Source organism: Pantherophis guttatus, chromosome 8 (genome assembly GCF_059756535.1).
Source record: "Pantherophis guttatus breed Tessera chromosome 8, ASM5975653v1, whole genome shotgun sequence".
Taxonomy (NCBI): Eukaryota; Metazoa; Chordata; class Lepidosauria; order Squamata; family Colubridae; genus Pantherophis; species Pantherophis guttatus.
Window position 1 is genome coordinate 11,537,922 of NC_142070.1, and position 21,022 is coordinate 11,558,943.

Consider the following 21,022-nt stretch of genomic DNA (forward strand, 5'->3'; position numbering starts at 1 on the left):
GTTGTTGCATTGTCGGGATTTTAAATTCTTATTTTTCACTGGGCTGCAACAAAGTCGAAGTGAAAAGGTGCTACTTTCCAAACTTTTATCAAATTAAAAAAAAAATTGCACTGGATTTTTTTTTTACCTCATCTTGATCTCTGCCTTGAGGACTCTCCTTAGCAAGAGTTGAAGTAATCTAAGGAAATAAAACAAATGGCATAACATTTATTTTGGAGAATGAACCTACTTAACTTTACTTAGAAACGTCTTTAAAAAAACAGGCAAAAAGATTAAAAGATTAATCTAATTTCTCCCCAAACCCCATGATTTCTTCCAAACCAAACGCAAAAGGCAATTAATCTATGACGAATATTTTTAATGTAGTCCTTCAAAATGCAATGTAGTAATGTTTACCTTCTGTCCTAAACCATCTTTTTTGTACCCCAAGAGTTCCAGATATTTGCCACGGGAGTCTTCCTCAAAATGCACCTTAAAAAAAAAAAGAAGGAAAGAATGCATTTGAGAGAATGGCTAGTTTTTGTGTTCTCCCTCCATTCTCAGGAAGTTGATTTCTACGCAATCAACCCTGAAAAATCACCTTGAGGAACGACCACACGTTTCTCTCGAAGTCATTTTTGGCTACATCGATTTTCTTCTGACAGTAGCTGACGAAGGCTTCGGCCTGAACCGCTTCCTGCAGCTGGTTGGACCGGTTCAAGAATTCCTTCTCGGTGACAACTTGACTAACGTAGACGTGGTAGGGCTGTTGGGGATGTTCTCCTTGCTGTTGAGCCTTGCTGTTCTCAAATGTGACCAGTCTCCCTCCAAACTGAAATTCAAGCAATCAGTGGTATTGTTATCCATGCCTACTCATACAACTAGGTAATTTTAAAGCAAGTCCTTTTTGGTTCTTAATATGATTTGTGGGAATTGCAAGTGTCTGCTTCACAAGGAGTTGGCAGTATGAAACACACTTGTGAATATTATATACGAAACCAGCCTTCTTAAGACAGAAGTTGGCAGCCCCTTTTTGTCTAGATCTAGGGGGCCACACCCGCCGTTTATTTAGGTCATACGATACCAATTAAAAACACACAAATATTGAATTAAAGCAGATCTAAAACAAAAGCCATATCTGAAGTTAAGGACTATTAATTCCAAGAGGGTAAAATACAACCACAAATTCAACAAGAGTTGAACAATGAAGGCAAAATTTAAATCATAAAATGTTTGACGTAGTTGCTGTTAGGTACTTAATTATTCTACAAGTGATGTATTTGTCTGTCCTGGTGTTAAAAATGTTACACAAAAGGCTGTGTCTCTTGTTTATTATAACCAGAGGTAAAGCATTCTTGGAGGTTTATACCAAATGCAAAAACGAAGGATATGCTCCACAGATAGTCTATGGAGATTCTCGGACATCTCAAGTCATGGTTATCCCGAAGGTGCTATTCAAAGCATCTTCAAGGAAAAAAAAGGAAAAGAAGTCCAGTTGCCTTTTGAAACACATCCGTGGTATTCCAACCGATTCTGCATTTGGAGACCCCTTTAGTTATAAGATAATCCTCGATTTACGACACTTGCCACCAAAATTTCTGTTGATAAGCAAGGTGATAGAGAGTCATGCCTGATTTTATCCCCTTGTTTCCCTCAGTTAAGCAAATATCACCGCAGCTGTTAAATGAATCATGTGATCATTAAGTGAATTGGGCATCCCCCATTGAATTTGACTGCTGGAAGCTGGTTGGAAAGCTGGCTGCAAATGGCAAACACACGACCCCAGTGGCACCTACAATGCCTCTGGAACTTCGAATGGTCGCTAAACAAATGGCTGCAAGTCAAGCACTTCCTGTACCCGTCAAGGTGAACCTATGGCACGCGTGCCGGAAGTGGCACACAGAGCCATCTCTCCAGGCATGCCAGCCATTGCCCGTTGCTCTTCCAGGTTCCAGCTGGTCTTTGCGCATGCGGGAGCACGGGAAACCGGAAGAGCAGCTCCCCAGCACACATGTGTGCGTGGAAGCTGAGCTTCTGGTTTCCGGCATGCAGATGAGCGCCGGCGTGCTTGTCTTTGTGCATGCATGCGTTTGGGAGAATACCAGAAAGCGGAAGACCATGTGACAAGCGCGCATGCGAGTACTATATTTGATTTATGACTGGCTGCTTTGTTCTCCTGGTCAGCCATGATCTTTTTTTATATACCGTATTTTTCGGATTATAAAACGCACCTTTTTCCCTGCTAAAAGGGGGTGAAAATCAGGTGTGTCTAATACCCCAAATGTAGCCCCACCCACCCACCGGCCCCCACCCTTTGGCCTCTGCCTCCCAGCAGTTACCTCCTTGCAAGCAAACAGCAAGAAAGAAACAGCTCCTTTCAGCTTCAGCACATCCTAATTAGCACAAGTTGATTAGATCGGCCTCCCGACTCTCAGCTGATTTGCGCTCAGCTGTTTTGGGCAGGGATCTGCTGCTTGCTGCAAAGAGGTAAATTGCTGGAGCAGATTTTTTTTCCCTTGTGCTAATTAAGCTATGCTGAAAACGAAAATGAAAGTACAGCAGGCTGTTTGCTGCAAAGAGTCAAAATTGCTCAGAGGCAGAGACAGAGGGAGATTTCTTTTTCTTCTTTTCCTCACCAAAAAAGGTAGGTTCGTCTTATACTCTGGTGCGTCTTATACTCCGAAAAATACGGTATATGTATTGTTTTTCTTTTTTATCTGTAAGCTGCCCAGAGTGTCAAGCAAATAGATGGTCATGACATTGGGATAAATACATTTAAAAACATTCTTCTGCCTAAGATATAATGGATGCCTTATGCTACACTAAGTTTCTCTACAATAAGGCCACAGATTTCTGTGAGGCATCCTTCAGAAAACCGATCGGTAGGTACACCATGCCTCTTTCTTTGATCTAATCAGCAGAGACTTACTGAAAAAGATGCTCCCACGGGTCGACGAATCCACTTGGGCGGTTTCTTCAGAGGGAGAACTGTGCTCTGTGGGGTGGTCTGTTGTGGGAGCTGCAGTGGAGGAAGGGGTTGCCCCGTTCCAAAGGGATCGAGATTGCCAAAAGACGAGGAGAGCTTTTGAAAACAGAAGAGAAAGAGGAAATGATTCCTTGGTCTTTAGCTCAATCCAATTCCAGGGCAAACTTTTATGTGTCAGAATCTGTTTACCATTCATCAAAAGTGCCTTCTGCATTTTTTTTTTTTTAAACCAAAGGATTATAAGTAAGGATTAGAACAGTGTTTTTCAACTTTTAAGATGTCTGGACTTCAACTCCCGGAATTCCCCAGCCAGCATGGCTGACTGAGGAATTCTGGGAGTTGAAGTCCATATATATGTTAAAGTCGCCACGGTTGAGAAACAGTGGATTGGAGGATGAAAAAATGAACAAAGCCAAAGAACCACTAGTACTGGTCAGCATTGGATCTGTTCCTCCTCGGCCGGTGGACATTTAAAGCCTCATTGAGAAACCAAGAACACTGAGTTCTGAGACAGCCAAATTTTCAATCATTTATTTTTATGCATTTCATCGTAAACTGCAAACCCTGCCTTTTCCCCATTTTTTTAAAAAACGAGATACCTTGTCCGCTTGTTTCTGTCGCAGGCTATCCGTGCTTCCTCCCATGACTGAGTAAATACTGATTCGCCCATCAAAAGAAGCAGCAGAGAGAAGGGCAGGATTCCTGGGACACCACTGCACATCAAAGCACCACTGGGTAGAGGTAGGAAGCTCATACAACACCTGTGACCAGAAGAAAGGAAGGAGGACAACTATTATGGCTGCCAAAACGAACAACTGCAAAATTGGTCAGTGACATGCATCAATATACAGCGAGCAAGATGGAGAATTAAGGATATATTTTCCCGCAACCTCCAAGCTGTTCTGACCTAGGCTTCCTTAGAAATTGAACAGCACAAACTTAGTCCTGGCAAACCTCTTTAATTCATACAGCTGTAAATTACTTTCATTTACAGTCCGCAAGGCTTGATAAACAGTCTTTCAGAGGAAAGTTATCAACACCCACCTTATCTCATGTGGAACGCTGCCAAAGAACTAATTTCCAGTCACAGGCACAGAGTCACAAACAGAAATTTCAAATCTTGAATCGGCCAGATGAACTAATTGCTTCCTGCAAAAGCTCACGTCCTGTTCCCTTCTCTTTTATGTCTTATGGGAGGGGCCAATCATCTCCAAGCCTTACTCCCAAGTCGACCCTGTTTCCTTAATTGTTCCTGTCTCCTGACAGCTCTGCGCATACACGCACTGGGAACAGGCTCACACTGTTCTTCTGCCTCGCTGATGTCAGACTCCGGAGACTCTGGAGGCAGCAAAGAACTACCAGATGGTCTTGGCCCCCTCTCTGCCTCCAACTCAGAGCCATCGTCCGAGCCTTCCCCAGACTCCAGGACTGGCCCACGTTCCTCCCTAACCTCCTCACTGTACAAATCTGTTGCCAGCTTTGCTGGCCACTGGCGGGCCACAACACAAGCCTCCATTGCATCTTCGCACAGCCATCCTGGCCCTGCAATGCACCCTCCCCAACCCTCCCTCTCAGCTCCTTTCCTGCTTGCTGGTCTGTCTACAAGCTGCCAGGGACTTGCAATTTCCTGTTGGATTCTCCATTGACTTGATTGTTGGAACCTGGTAGGAAGTTGCTTTACCTAACAACCGTGAGATTCAGTTAACAATGAGAACCAGGATCTCAGGGTCTGCTACCGATAAATGATGCAGTTGCATTGAACAACCACGTCACTTAGCAACAGAAACTCTGGTCCCAGTTGCCGTTCTAAGTCGAGGATCCCCTGTATTTACTATTACAGGATTTTAAAAGGAATTCCATATTTTATTATGTATCCTTGTTTCATTAATTTATATGGTTGATAAATAGTAACATGCAAGCGTTTCCAAACCAACCTGAACCCAAAACCACACCACAAAATATAAAGTATTTAAACTAATTAATTAAAAAAAAGTTAATTAATTGATGTTATTTATTTTATGTTTTTTTTCCCTTAGGGTTCTAAAAAATTAGAAAGCTGGTAGTCATAAGTTTGCTTTGATGGACGTAAATGATGAAAAGATGATGAGCTCTTTATACAATCCCCCCTCCCCCCAAAAGGACATATTTTTCAATTTCTAAAGTTTAAATGTTAACTTAAAACAAATACCTCTCCCGTGTTTGGATTGGAACAAAGGATTTTAGAATCTTTGCCACAGCTCAGCAGTAGTTCAGGATCTGCCATACTCCAAGCAATTGTCAAAATACCTCTGTGTAAAAATCAAAATCAAACACTTATCAAACTAACCAAACATTGCAAATATGTAACTGACATCAATGGGGACATTAACATTTCAAAAAGAGGAAACACTTAAAATAAAAGGGCTTTTATCATAAACAAAACTGCAAAACTATCATCCAAAATGCTTAAAAGTCCTTTTTTAGCCCTTTTCTCAAATAAAATAAAACCTTACTCTGAATGCTGATCAAAAATATGTATCTCCAATCATCTGCTTCAAATCCTATACGTTTATTTTCAAATTTAATGGTTGTTTTGCCAACCCCCCTTGCATGAACATCTGTCAATCTGTCAACATCTCCACCAATCTTTCTAGCCCCCCCACCCCCCGCCCTGCCCCCCCATACAATCAAATCTGTATTTTATGCACCTTGCATGGTTTTCAAGAACGCGAAGAGGAGAAGATGCAAATCTCAGATCCCAAATCTGGACCACAGGTAGCCGGTCATCTTCTGAAGCCAGAACCATTTGTGTAGCAACCTCAGGATGCCATTCCAGCCCTGAGCAATGCATCTGAAATAGTATAAATAGTGTTCATTTTTTAAAAAAACAACCCTGTAATCCTTTGCATTGGGGTGGCATTGGGGGTGACCGAATGGAGCTAAGCGTTTACTGGCCAGATGTCCTTCCTGACACCTATGTGGAGTTCGCAGCAGTATTTTCTCTTTGTGCCCAAAGAGAGAAATATCTGCCGCTAACTAGGATCAAACTCACGGCCTCCTGATTGTAAGGTGAGAGCTCCACCTCTAGGCCACCACACTGCTCATCCTATAAATGTCAAAGAAAACGACTTCTCTTTTACAAGCTCCTTTAGTACATGGCTTCACTTCCTTAGAAACACTGCAGCATCCTAGTAATTTTCAGCAACACTTTTCCTTGTTTAGAAAAAATGTTCAACGTTTAGCTCCACATGCTGACTGCAACAACTGCTAGGGCAGCAATTAACATGCAGAATGTGAAAATCTCAAAGAGATCAGAAGGGTAATCCCCCTGCATATTTATGAAACAGCTGGCTCATACACTTAACCGGGAGTGAAATCCAGCAGGTTCTAGAGAACCAAAGGTGGAAATTTTGAGTAATTTGGAGAACCAGCAAATACCACCTCTGGCTGGCCCCCGAGTGGGCTGGGAATGGGGATTTTGCAGTATTCTTCCCCTGGAGTGGGGTGGGAACGGAGATTTTGCAATATCCTTCCCCCAGGAGTGGGGTGGGAATGGGGATTTTGCAGTATCCTTCCCCTGCCACGCCTACCAAGCCACGCTCACAGCACCGCTAGTAAAAAAAATTGGATTTCACCACTGCACTTAACAAGCCAAAAATTAATCTGTAAAATGGAGAGGTTAGGCATACCTCTTAGCCACATACCCTAAATGAAAATGCTATTCTACCTACGTGTGGCTTCATGTATAGGATCATCAAGTACTAAAAAAAAAATGGGGTGGGGGATGGGAGAGGGGGAGAGAGAATGCAAGGATTATACAATTCACACTGTATGGAACTGTTACTTTCATAACAGTTATTTTACATTTCTCTAGGGAGGTTTCTCTTCTCACGGCTTCAGGGCTGACACAACCTGGAGCGAAGGGGGCCGGGGGTGGGTGGGGGGGTGTAGAGTTAGCTGGGATGTTGTAGCCTAAATAAAATTCTTTTCCTTGGGAATCAAGGACATTGGTGCAGGTGTTCAAAAGGTGGAGACTGAGGTCGCCTAGCAACTGGGCTGTATGCTGATTGGACCGTGTGACTGAAGACTCTGGGGGGGAGTGATAAAGTTTTACTTTTAATTGGGGGAAAAACCGGGTGGCAACTTAAAGACGGTTTTCCACCAGGAATGTGCCAATTTGATATGTCCCAATAAAATGTTCTTTGAGGAACTTGCCTGCCTCAGTTTTTTTCTTGAACGGGATGTATTATTGACACTGGGGTCATATGACCTTATGACAAGCAAAGTCAACGGGGAAGCCAGATTCACTTAACAACCGTGTTACTAACTTAACAACTGCAGTAATCCACTTAACCACTGTGGCAAGATAGGTCATAAAGCGGGGCAAAACTCACTTGACAACTGTCTTGCTTAGCAATGTACATTTTGGGCTCAATTGCGGTTGTAAGTCGAGGACTACCTCTAACTTTCTAATTATTCCCCCAAATTAATTTTTTCCCCCCTGATCCATTGCATTTAAGACATAAATTCGACGCCGCAGCTGAATAGCTACCCGATTGCTGTGGTCGCTGACTTTGATGATAGGTTCGTTTTTCCTGAGATCCCACACGGTAGCACGACCACTGGGGCTTGCAGAGGCCAAGATATGTTGGACTTGTCTGTTCCACGCAATACAGCTGATATCTTCAGGAGGCTGTTGGGGGGGGGGGGAAGTTTGGAAATAGATTCAACCTTCCATTTCAACGCACCATAAAGGTGTTAGCTTTTTCTCTCCTAATACTCATGCAAGGAACGACAAGTAGGAAGTAGATGGAACAGAAGAGTAATTGGGGAAAACCAGGGGTGAAATGCTCCCGGTTCGGACCGGATCGCCCGATCCGGTAGCAATGGCAGCGGGTAGTTCGGAGAACCGGTAGCAAAAATCCCTGCCCCCCCGCCACATGCCCAGCTGAGCCGCACAATCATCAGAGGCTTTTTTTTTTTTTTACTTTTAAAAGCATTTTTTCTACAACCTCTTCGGCGGAAAAAATGCTTTTAAAAGTAAAAAAAAGGCTCTGATGATCGCGCGGCTCAGCTGGGATCGTCAAAGGCTTTTAAAAGAAAAAAACCCTTTTTTTTCTTTTAAATGACTCTGAGGATCCAAGCTGAGTTGCCTGATTGGCAGAGGCTTTTAAAAAAAGTCTCTGCCGATCAGGCAACTCAGCTGGGATCGTCAGAGCCTTTTGAAAGCATTTTTTTACAACCTCTTCGCCGAAGACGTTGTAGAAAAAATGGTTTTAAAAGTTAAAAAAATTGGCCACGCACACCAAGTCACATTACCCCTCCCAACCAAGCCACGCCCACAGAACCAGTAGTAACAAATTTTAGATTTCACCACTGGGGAAAACTGCCAAGTCATGTTTACAAAATGGTATTAATGTGCCTTCAGAGTAAAAGCTAGAGGGCAAGGGTGTCAAAATGGATTTCTTCAAGGGCCGGATCAGCATTGTAGTTCTCCTCTGTGGGCCAGCCCGGGCGGGGGGGCTGGGGGGGGGAAAGACGGGATGGACACCTCCTGTAGCACCCTGCCAGCCTAAAAGGGGCGCAGGGGGCCATGTGAGGCCCCCCCATTCCCCATTTTTTGCCTGGACGGCCTCCTGCAACACCCTACTGGCCAAAACGGGATGTGGGGGGCCTCATGTGGCCCCCCCCGTGTCCCATTTTAACCAGCAGAGTGGTGGAGGCCACCGAGGCCAAAAATGGGGCACAGGGGAGCCTCCCCATTTTGGCTGCCATAGGCACCGTGGGCCAGTCCTTTGCTATTTCCAGGCCGGCCCCGCAGGCCAGATTTAAGCACCTCGCAGGGCCAGATTCGGCCCGTGGGCCTTGAGTTTTGACACCCCTCCTATAGGGCAAACATAGGACCTGGATATTCCCAGAATACAATGCTTTGTATCTGTTATTCTGAGGAACATGATGTTTCTTTGACTCAGAGGTATCTCACTGTTTTCTTAACCAGTTTTTCTAGAATAACCTGTAAACACCTAAGAATGTTTGTGCATATTAGAACATTCATTACACCGTAAGAGAAATCAAATGTATTTTCTTTATTTGAAAAGTCATCACTGGACACCCACTAAATCCAGAGATAGGACAAATCACCAGGAAGGTAAGGCAAATAAAACTGTACTTAAGAGCGAAACAACCTCCATGATCTCATCTCTCTTATCCAGTGATTTTCACAGCCCTCACACAATCTCGTACCTGTGTCTTGCTTCCCGGTGTCATTGGCGTTGCGAAGTTATTTAAATCCCAGATGTAGATCTCTGACTCATTTGCACCAGAAGCTACTAGATTTGTCTGTAACACAAAGCAAGCACCAAGAATTAAATTGCATCAAAAGCAGCTTTTTCAAGGAAGATAATTTTTAATTCATTTATCAAATTTATATGGCTGCCCATCTCACAAAAAGTGACCACGATGGCTCGGGATAAAATGGGGAAGTTTGATCTGAAATGCTTTGAAGACACTATGAAAAGTTGTAAGGAGAATCTAACCTGGAATAGATTACCTGGAACAGATTAACATCCAGAGCTCTTACAGGTCCCGTATGCTTGTCGTTCTGAGCGATCATGACTTCGGTTTCACCAGCTAATATTTTAGCCGGATCATACAAAATTATTTGCCCATTTTCACCACCAGCAATAAGAACTCCGGAAAGAGTCTCATCGGATGCTGTTTTGTGAGGACTCCAGATCAATTTGTGATACCTGCAAGACAATGTCAAGAACAAACACATGGATAAAAGTCATTGGGAAATATTTTTTCCATCAGCCTTGTCCCGTTTTTCTGAGAGGTGATGCTATTGAGTTTGCCAGTAGGGGACCTATATTGGAATTTTCATTGGAAACAGGAAACAAACAGACTGGATGATAGTGCCCTATATTAGGTAAAAGAAAGCCAGTGTGATGTAGTGCAGGGGCGTCAAACTTAAGGTCTACGGGCTGGATCTGGCCCGCAGGGTGCTTAGAACTGGCCTGTGGAGCTGCCTTTTATTAATCATATTTCTATGCCGCCCACTCTCCGAGGACTCTGGGCGGCTTACAACAATCGACAGTATACTAAATAGCATATTGCCCCCAACAATCTGGATCCTCATTTTACCCACCTCGGAAGGATGGAAGGCTGAGTCAACCTTGAGCCGGTGAGATTTGATCTGCTGAACTAGCAGTCAGCTGAAGTAACTGCAGTACAGCACTCTAACCACTGTGCCACTTCGGCCTTGGAAACAGTGAAGGACTGGCACGCGGTGTGGCCCTCCCAAACTCAGTTTTCGCTGGCAGAGAGTTGCAGGAGGCCATCCCCGTCGAAAACGGGGCTCGGGAGCTCGTTTTCGCTGGCAGAGCACTACCGACACAAGTGATGTCAAGCTGACCATGCCCATCCTGGCCACACCTACCTCAGCCCCCCCCCCCTCCCCGAGGTCAAACACAACCCTGATGAGGCCCTCAATGAAATTGAGTTTGACACTCCTGACGTAGTGGCTTAAAGGCATCAGACTGGAACTTAGGAAGACTGTGGGTTCTAGTCCTGCTTTAGACATGAAGTCAGCTGAGTGAGTGTCCCAGACTAGGAAGAAGACAGGGGCAAATCACTTCCAAAACTATTGACAAAACAACGACAGAGATTTGTCTAGGCAGTCACTGGGAATCAAGACTGACGCCAAGGCACCTACTTTATCTAAAAACTTTAGATTAGGTTAAGGAACCTGAAGCCCTCCAACTGTGCTTATTTAGAACTCAAACAAGGTCAACAGCATGGGATACTATGAGCTGTAGATCAGCAACAAGTGACTTTTTTTTCATCTACTTTTTAGGTTTCCAAAAATTGGGCATTTTGTATTTGCTTTGAGATGTTTAAAGAGGAACAGGCTGACCTGTTAGTATTTAAATCAAGATGCCGCTGGTGATAGGGAGTGTATAGAATAGCCAAGGTTCAAGGCTTCAGTAAAATATTGGTTTAGAGCAGGGGGGTCAAACTCGATTTCATTGAGGGCTGCATCGGGGTTGTGTTTGACCTCAGGGGGCTGGGGTGGGCGTGGCCACCTTGATGTCACTCGTGTCAGTGGTGCCTGTGGCCTGAGCGCTCTGCCAGCGAAAACGGGCTCCCGAGCTCTGTTTTCAGCTGGGACGGCTTCCTGCAACCCTGTGAAAATGGAGCTCCGTTATTGCTGCTGGAGGTACCGCGGGCCAGTCCGTCACTGTTTCCAGGATGGCTCCGCAGGCCAGATCTAAGGACCCTGCAGGCCAGATTTGGCCCACGGGCCTTGAGTTCAACACCCCTGGTTTAGAGGTAAGTAGAGCTCTTTTTGTTATTCTGAGGAGCATTTACTGATATTGTCAAAACTGACATCAAAAGTGGAGACCAATTCCACTAAAAAGACCAGTAGAATTCTTCCTGTCTACTAAATGCACTCAGTCTTCCTATCTACTAAATGCACTCAGTAGACAATTCCAGGTTCTATAATTTTTAAACCCGTGCCTAGGGCTAATCAAGAAGACCACAATGTCTTGATCAACATAGTATGACTTGGTGTGACTTGTGAAGCCAGCCGGCTGGCTGAAAAGGAGGCTGTAGCTAGAGCAAGCAATGCATATGCCATGCATTGCTTACTGTCAGCCTGCCATACTCAATGGGAGGGGGGATTGTGGGGTGGGATAAAGGGGTGCTAGCATGAGAGGAATTGAAACTACACATCTGTCATCCCGTGAAAGCCACCAGCTGCTCCAAGGTCACACTATGGAATGCAAAACCATCCATGCAAAAACTCCCGCAGACAGACCCCAAACAATTTGTTAGCACCTAGTCCGAAGCTCACAGTTAACCAGGGGGGAAGGTGGGAACAAGGGAAAAGTTAACCATATGGTTTGTGCGTGAAAATCCCAGATCCGGCTTTGCTTCTTCTGCAACCACTTGGCTTTAGTAAAATGTACATTCGCTAATAATGTATTCGAGAATCTTTCTTTTCTAACTGACAAAGTTGGGATGGTTGACAGATCTAGGCATCATGAAATCTAAGAAACCTGTACGTGTTGCCTAATTCTTGCATCTTCCTTCTACAATCCCATCTGCCAGGACCCACAAGTACAGAATGTCTAGTTGTGTATAACATTTTTTTCCTGTCCATCTCACCAGAAGGCGACATCTTTAAAACCATAAAAATATATATAGGTAGTCCTCGACTTACAACCATTCATTTAATGACCGTTTGAAGCTACATCAGCACTGAAAAAATTGATGCAGCCTTAACTACCATCCACATTCTGACATTTCCCTTTCTATAAAAAAAAAAAAAAAAGGTAAAGAAGTCCCGCAGATTTAACTCCATTAGTTGTTGCCGATCCTAAAGGGATCGTTTCCGTTTCAAGGCCACTGAGCCAGCGCTGTCTGAAGACATTTCCACAGTCCTGGGGCCAGTATCCTTCCCATCAAAGTGGTACCTATTTATCTACTCGCATTTGCATGCTTTCAAACTGCTAGATTGGCAGGAGCTGGGGTGAGGACTGGAGCTTACCCTGTCGCATGGAGCTTGGGTCTTGAACTTTTACAGATGACAGGCCCAATATCTTAACTGCTGAGTCACCAGGCCACCCTTTCCTTTTCTATGGTGCACTGCAATTCTCAAAAGCAGAAATAAAGCTTTAAAATCCGGGACTTACCTATGAGGGGAGGAGAAAGTGGCACAGGACTTCATATCCAGTGCTGGGTCTGTCAAATCAAGCTCAAATATTTCTAGGGATGCATTGGTACTGAAAGTGGCATCCAACTGCTGAGCAGAGGTACCTGCAAGAAACACACATTTTCTTAACACTGACTTATTATAAAATGGGCACCTATGAATTCCAATATAATTTGGCAGAGCTGAGGAGAAGCCTTAAACTTTCTGCAGGACTGCTTAAAAACTAGTCTTCTTCTAAAGCAGGGGTGTCAAACTCAAGGCCCGCGGGCTGGATCCGGCCCACAGGGTGCTTAGATCTGGCTCGCAGGGCCAGTCTAGAAACAGCGAAGGTCCGGTCTGCGGTGCCTCTCTTAGCGAAAATGGAGCTGGGGGGGGAGGCACGCGCATGGCACTCACGAACTCAGTTTTTGGTCGTGGCAGCCTCCTGCAGCCATCTGCCAATGAAAAAGAGCCCTGGTAGCGCAGCAGACTAAAGCACTGTTATTAACATCAGCTGCCTGCAATTACTGCAAGTTCAAATCTCACCAGGCTCAAGGTTGACTCAGCCTTCCATCCTTTCTAAGGTAGGTAAAATGAGGACCCAGACTGTGGGGGCAATAAGATGACTTTGTATAAAATATACAAAAGTATGAAGGCTATTGCTTAATGCATTGTAAGCCGCCCTGAAGTCTCTGGAGAAGGGTGGCATATAAATCAAATTTTAAAAAAGGAAAAGAAAAACAACACCGGAGTCCCCGAGCTCCGTTTTCGCTATGCATGGCCCTCCCGAGCTCCGTTTTTGCTGGCAGAGGATTGCAGGAGGCTGTCGCAGCTGAAAACGGAGCTCGGGAGCCTGTTTTTTCTGGCAGAGCACTTGGGCCACAGGCACCCCCCCGACACGAGTAACATCAAGCTGGCCACACCCACCCTGGCCACGCCCATCCCGCCCCCACCCCCCGAGATCAAATACAACCTTGATGTGGCCCTCAATGAAGTTCAGATTGACACCCCTGCTCTAAAGAATAACCCTTAGGCTATTCGGGACTAGTATAACACATTCTATATACCCAACCTTTCTGGGGCAGATCAGATGGTTTTCAGTATATGTGCTTGAACTAAAAAAAACCCCACATTTCGGATTGCTTCGTTTATACCTAAAAGGAAAGAGGGCTGCATTTTTCTCTGTATGGACAATGCTCACGTGATCAAACTTCAAACACTTGACCACTGACTCATATTTATGACGGCTGCAATGTCCCGGGGCCATGTGATCACCTTTGGCAACCATCTGACAAATAAAAGTCAATAGGGAAGCCAGATTCACTTAATAACGGTGTTACTAACTTAACAAATGCAGGGATTCAATGAATAACCGTGGCAAGAAAGGTAGTAAAACGGGGCAAAATTCACTTAACAAATATCTCACTCAGCAGCAGAAATGTTGGGCTCAATTGTGGTCGTAAGTCGAGGACCACCTGTACAGCCATGAATTTAGAACATTTTAGCAGATTCTGCACAAAGCAGAAGGTGGGGCTAGATGACCCGAGTTCCTTCCAGAGCTGGATTTTGAGTGGGAAAAAGCAAAAGGTATTATTGGAGGACAGGGATATAACTGTACAGCGTACTGCATTGTTGGTGAATGTTTGAAACACTCATTAGGTAAAGGTAAAAGTTCCCTTCGCACATATGTGCTAGTCGTTCCCGACTCTAGGGGGCGGTGCTCATCTCCGTTTCAAAGCCGGAGAGCCAGCGCTGTCCGAAGACGTCTCTGTGGTCATGTGGCCAGCATGACTAAACGCCAAAGGCGCACGGAACGGCTGTTACCTTCCCACCAAAGGTGGTCCCTATTTTTCTACTTGCATTTTTTACATGCTTTCAAACTGCTAGGTTGGCAGAAGCTGGGACAAGTAACGGGAGCTCACCCGTTACGCAGCACTAGGGATTTGAACCGCTGAACTGCCGACCTTTCGATCGACAAGCTCAGCCTCTTAGCCACTGAGCCACCGCATCCCATGAAACACTCATTAGGTAAGGAAATTTGTAATCTCCCCCCAAAATAGAGGTGCTAATAGCCCTCTGGTGTTCAGGGCCCAAGTTTAACCTTAGGTAAATGCTGCAAAAAGAATCTGCACACACAGCAGGGTTTTCTTCCATGTGTACATGCACAGGATTGTACTATAAATGGATCTTTTCTCTTGGCTAGATGGCAAAAAACTCGGAAGAAGTAATGAAACAAATGTCATTTCAATTTTGGAACAATAGCTCCAGTAATTCATGAAGTCAGTGGCTCTAAAAGATGAACTGGACATCAACATGCAAAGGTAGGGCACGTGGTGATAAATGGGAGATCTGAATTAGATGGATATTGTCTGTTCTAAATACTTTAGTTTATTAGGAATCCATTTCCTCTTTTCACATAATCAAATAACTGTAACTTTTTGCCAGTTGTAACTTTCAAGTACAATAATTATCAAGTATGTCCATGTTTGGAATTAAAAAATTTAATTCAGTCCTTTTTTTTAATCTGTCCAGTCCAATGGATTACTAAAAAAAATTAATTCAGTCCTTTTTAATCTATCCAGTCCAACAGAATGCTAGAAAAAAAATATATGGAAAGGGATTCAGGGCTCTGTGTAACTATCTATCCAGCAACATGATAGCTTTCCAAAAGTAAAAAATGAATGGGACCAAAATTGTTGGGAAGGAAAAGAAGACGTTGGTTAACAAAAGATTGAATTCCAAAGTATGTGTGTTGCAAGGGAAAAAAAACAACAGAAAAAATACCTTCCAATGCATCCCTATGAAGAATGTATCTGGGCAAAGGTTAGGAATGCTACCCACCTCTCCATTCTCATCCTAGTCACACAACTCAGAGTGGAGTTGCTATTAAGAGACTGCAAAGAATTTTTGGAAGCCACACTGTGCATTCTTACCCAATCCTCTGAAATCAAACCCAACAACTTACCTGTGGCCAAGTAAATGGGATGATGTTGGGAAGGGCTCCATGCCTGCATGGCAGTACGGTCTACCTCTTTCAGTTTCATCCTGCTGAGAAAAGGAATATAAAGAACATCAACGCTGTTATCCTACTAAGATGACTTTTTAAAAATTTTTAATTTTTTTTTCTGAACAAAAGCATCCGGAGGAAAAAAACCCCAGGGAAACCCCTTTTCCTCCAGTTTCACATCTCTTTCTCACTAAAGGCATTTCAATAACTAGTATGTGATTCAGGTCTTCGTGGACTGAATTTTCCTTTGCTTTAAACCAGGGTTCTCCAACCTTGGCAACTTTACGACTTGTGGACTTCAGTTCCCAGAATTCCTCAGCCAGCCATGCTGACTGAGGAATTCTGGGAGTTGAAGTCCACAAGTCGTAAAGTTGCCGAAGTTGGAGAACCCTGCCTTAAACTGAAACTAGAGGCACGAAAGATTGACATTACTTAAAAGTTACTCATTGATAAAACATACACGAAATGACAAGTATTCTCTTTATTTATTTATTAAATGTATATACCTGCCACTCTACTCTGAAAAGGCACTGTATTATCATCCTAGATCTTTCTCAAGATAAGATTTCCAAACTGGATTTCTAAGTAGGGTATGGAGCGTTACACTTCCAAATAAAAATACAAAATATATAAAGCCTGGTTAGTCAATGTTTTGTCCTCGGTTTTGTGGCACTCAAAATGCTCTCAGCACTTTCAAAATGTAAATAGGGTTTGAGTTAACAAAAGAAAGATTGAGATAATTTTAAGTGTGGTGCTATGATGCATCTCTCGGAGAATTTCTTGACTTCGTGGGCTAGAAAAGAGGCTTGTTTACTCTCCTTTATGTTCCACTTGGAATCTAACATTACCCGAACATAAAATATCTGCTATTTGCTAGGTCAGTGTGCAACAAAGCACAACTCATAACATATTGAGTTCATTCCTGAGTGAGGGGATGGTTTCAATTGCCTGTCACCTTTAGGAGATCAATATGCTCCTTATTTAATAAGACATTGCTAAACCCAATGATTCTGGATAGTTTTCATCCAGACTTCAAAAGCTTCCCCCTTTTTTGGGAAAAGTTGTTAAGAAGGTGATCAGAAGGCCCTGGAAGAAGAAGATTACCCAAACATATTTCAGTCAGGGGCATAATATACAGCAGGGGTGGGCAATTACGGCCCCTTCACAACCTGTGGACTTCAACTCCCAAAATTCCTGAGCTGAGATGGCAGTGTTAAAAACCACCCAAGGACTATTACAATCACATGGAATCGTCGTAGCACACAAACCAACTAAAGGCTTCGAAAACATCTTAAGTAAACTTAAAAGATCCAGCAGTCCCAGGAAAAACAAACAAGAAATATCTATAAGATAAAGAGCACCAAGGATCCTTCCCTATAAAATTTATTTTAATATAAGTGTCGATAAAGGAGAATATTTTAGCTCAGGATTGAATTTTTTTTTTTAAATTTTGATTTATATCAAATGAGGGATCCTTGGTGCTTTCTGAGCTTGGTTGTTTCCTTGAAGACGTTTCATTATGTCTTCAACGAAACGTCTTCAACATCATCAGTGCTAGTAAAGAATAGGGTTTGGCTCTCGGTTAAATAATAATAATAACTTTATTGTCATTGTACGTGTATACAGAGTATATCCATACAACGAAATTCACTTAACACCCAAAGACCAGGTCCAACACACATAACAATCCCCAAACACACTCCCACCCACCACAATTCCCCACCCCTAAACCACCCAAACATCCACACAACAGACCAAGTAATGCTGTCTAATAGCTCACTAATGATGGCCCTTTAGTTCATTGCTGAGTGCAATTATAGCTCTGGGATAAAAACTATTCAGAAGACGTGTGGTCCGAGTTTTAATTGTTCTGTATCTTCTGCCAGAAGGCAACAGATATATTATATTCTAGCACAGTGATGGCTAACCTTTTTGGTGCTGAGTGCCCAAAGCGCGCGGCCACGCAACTCCAAAATGAAATGAGCGCCCCCTGCGCGAGTGCCCTGCCCCCGCCCCTGCGCATGAGCCCCACCCCCGTGTATGCGCGCACATCCCCGGGCATGTGCCCTGCCCCCTCTCACCCATTTTTGGCTTCCAGGTTGGTGCAGGAGGCCTTCCAGGCCCAAAACAGGGTGTGTGTGTGTGGGGGGGGGCACGCGTGCAAACCCCCAAAATGCAATACAAGTGTCGACCACACATGCACCCCCCCCGCATGTGTGCATCCCCTGCATGCACCCCGCCCCCCACGCATGCGTGGCAGAGACCGAAAGACCAGCTGGTTCTCAGTAAGCACGCGCACACATGCACGGTGAAGCTAGGCTGGGACAATGGCTGGTGTGCCGCCTGTGCCATAGGTTCGCCTTCATGGTTCTGTCATGGTGGTTCTTTGGTTGGGCTGTTTACTGTTAGTTCCTCAATTGGGGTCTTGTTTACTTCTTGATTGTTGGTCTGATGTTGATCTTTGTGTTAATCTATTCTATGCTGATCTGTGTATTGATTACTGCTGAGGAAGTGTTTTGTAGGATCCTCTCTCATATTTTTTTCTTCTTCTGATGCAACAACTTAAAACATAGAAGAACTATCAAAAAGCCGCAGCAACGGAAGGCACTGACTGGACTTGCACAACCAGTTTAAAAAATACAAGACAATTTTGGTTAGCTATTTAGGAAGACTTTTGACAGTGGAAAGGGTGCTCAGCAAATGATGATCTTGGCTTAGCTGGACCTGTTTAAACAGAAATGGGATGGCCCTTTGCTGGGGATACTATAATAGTGCATTCCTGCCATGGGTTGAACTAAACACTTTCCAACGTGGCTTTTAATCAATTCTATGATTCTACAGTTTAAGTATGGGTGTGGTGGCCTAGTGGTTAAGATGCTGGGCTTGTCGACCAGAAAGTCAGCAGTTCCGAGACCCAAGCACCATGTGACAGGGTGAGCTCCCATTCTTAGCCCAGCTCCTGCCAACCTAACAGTACAAATGCATGTAAATGCAAGTAGATAAATAGGTATCACTTCGGTGGGAATGTAACAGCATTCCATGCATCTCGGCATATAGTCATGCCGGCCACATGACCACAGAAGCGTCTTTGGACAATGTTGGCTCTCTCAGCTAGTAAATGGAGATGAGCAGTGACCCCTAGAGTTGGGCATGACTGGCAGGGGAAACCTTTATCCTTATATTTACAATTTAACTATAATTTATTAAATAAACCCAAATTGATGGGTTTATCGTATACACAAAGATGTAAAACATGATTCACAAATCACAATAGGCAAGTCTGCACATCATGCTAAGATCCCAAAACATAACACACTAGGCCACAGAACTGTGAACATACTGTGATGTTTGTACTGTGTTTTATGTATTCTTTCAGACCAATCTTGCAACAACTGTCTAAGCCATGTCTTCTTCCCACTTAAAATACTATGTAAATGCTGAACATTCCAAAGTTTTTGTCCATCCAAACTTGCCTTCACTATGCCAAGTGCAAGGGAGAATTTAAGTAATTCCTCTGTAACGTCATGATATCCTTTAGTGGCAGCTTTAAGTAAAGCCGTTGTGCCATCCTAAAATGTAAATGAATGCTACAGCTGTGGGAGAGCGATTTTTTTCAACATATGGTTCCTTTTTAATTCTAAAAAATTCTGCATTTTTTAGGTACTGTAAGGACAGCGTCTAATGTGCCAAGCGACAATGAGAAATAATTGAGAAAGTATCCTAGCCAGAATCAACACCCAAATAAATAAACTTTATTATCGGTTTATTTGTGGTAATTTGAGTGTCTATTCTAGCTAGACATGTGATACGACACCCGGAAAAAATACGGCATCCTTCACTTAATCCTCCAAGGAAAGATTGAAGGCAAACGAGGTCCAGGCAGAAGAACGTCATGGCTTCAAAACCTAAGGGACTGGTTTGGACAAAAGTCAGCAGCACTTTTTTATGCAGCTGCTGGTAAAAATAGGATCGCCAACATGATCGCCAATGTCCGATGACGGATATGGCACAAGAAGAATAATTCTAGCTAGAATACATTCTCAAGTATCTCTCATCATTGTTATGCTACCTATATCTTGAAATAAAATGCTTGGATGATCGGTCAACAGGAATCAAAGAATTAGCCACAAAATCGTATTTGTAAGAGGCCTTAAATCCCTATTCACAGTCCTTCAATGAGAAAGCAGGTCTTAATCTGCACATATGTGATTTTAAACTGACTAGAGGTAGTTCTCAACAAAGAACCGTAATGGAGCCTGCCCATTATGGTCGTATGTTGTGACAGTCGTAAACTGTATGTTGTATGACAGTCATAAATACCAAACCCGATTTTACAACCTTTTTTGTGGCAGTCGTTAAGGAAATGTTGTAGTTGTTAAGTGAACTCATGGCTAAGTGTAAGTGTAATACACGGCATATTTCATGAATTCAGAAGGACAACATGGGAGGGGCCTCTGTATAATCATATCTCAAATAATTCAACCTTTGATCCCTGGTTACTCTTTGCAGTTGTAATGCTCAGAACCTTCCATAGTGGGAAGTTCTACGAACCAATCATGTACTCAACGGATAATTCTGAAATCTTTTTCATCTACATCAAACAAATCTCCAATCGGCTCTAATGAGATTAATATTGAAAAGGAATCCTCTTTGCTTTCTCTTGAATAAGCTGTAGCTTCTTTCCCCTCACCATGATGGAAATCAGGATGCCAAATACAACAAATCTAAACCAACCCGATATTAAATGAAGCTTTATTATGCTACGGTCAATAAATTACCATGTCCCTGGATTTGTATTTATACAGATAGGGCTATCCACACCATATAGAAATATGTTTTTGTTCGGTGTGAATTATTACTAGGAGTATTCAGATGCAAAGGCAAAATATAGGTAGTCCTTGACTTACAACCATTGTTTAGTGACCATTCGAAGTTACAATGGCACTGAAAAAAGTGACTTATGACGGTTTTTCACACTTACGCCCATTGCAGCATCCCCATGGTCAGGTGATCAAAATTCGGATGCTTGGCAACTGACTCACATTTATGGCAATTGCAGTGTCCTGGGGTCATGTGACCACCTTTTGCGACCCTCTGACAAGCAAAGTCAATGTGGAAACCAGATTTACTTACCAGTTGTCACTAACTTAACAACTGCACTGATTCACTTAACAACTATGACAAGGTTGGTTGTAAAATGAGGCTCTTAACTGTCTTGCTTAACCACAGAAATTTGGGGCTTAATTGTGGTCAAGGAATACCTGTATGCGTGAAAGCATATGTGGGTTCTCAGATAACACCTATATGTACCAGTGGTGAAATTCAGCCAGATCTATCCAGATCGTGTGATCCGGTAGCGCTGGCGGAGGGAGGC

General features: G+C 43.5%; 1 protein-coding gene across 47 annotated transcripts in view; it reads right to left on the minus strand.

Moving 5' to 3' along the window:
- SEC31A (SEC31 homolog A, COPII component) overlaps positions 1 to 21,022 on the minus strand; it is a 66,473-nt gene that overhangs the window by 42,461 nt on the left and 2,990 nt on the right. For 32 of the 47 annotated variants that reach the window (XM_034431177.3, XM_087875076.1, XM_087875074.1 and 29 more), the window contains 12 exons: positions 15,607 to 15,689; positions 12,643 to 12,766; positions 9,495 to 9,693; positions 9,188 to 9,283; positions 7,497 to 7,637; positions 5,653 to 5,795; positions 5,154 to 5,253; positions 3,565 to 3,726; positions 2,909 to 3,061; positions 581 to 811; positions 397 to 471; positions 128 to 178 (listed from right to left, as the gene is read on the minus strand). In XM_034431177.3, coding sequence (XP_034287068.2) covers positions 128 to 178; positions 397 to 471; positions 581 to 811; positions 2,909 to 3,061; positions 3,565 to 3,726; positions 5,154 to 5,253; positions 5,653 to 5,795; positions 7,497 to 7,637; positions 9,188 to 9,283; positions 9,495 to 9,693; positions 12,643 to 12,766; positions 15,607 to 15,685 — 1,554 coding nt within the window. In that variant the 5' untranslated portion in view covers positions 15,686 to 15,689. The remainder of the gene's footprint in view (positions 1 to 127; positions 179 to 396; positions 472 to 580; positions 812 to 2,908; positions 3,062 to 3,564; positions 3,727 to 5,153; positions 5,254 to 5,652; positions 5,796 to 7,496; positions 7,638 to 9,187; positions 9,284 to 9,494; positions 9,694 to 12,642; positions 12,767 to 15,606; positions 15,690 to 21,022) is intronic. The other 15 variants (XM_087875077.1, XM_087875075.1, XM_087875060.1 and 12 more) reach the window with 1 other exon arrangement.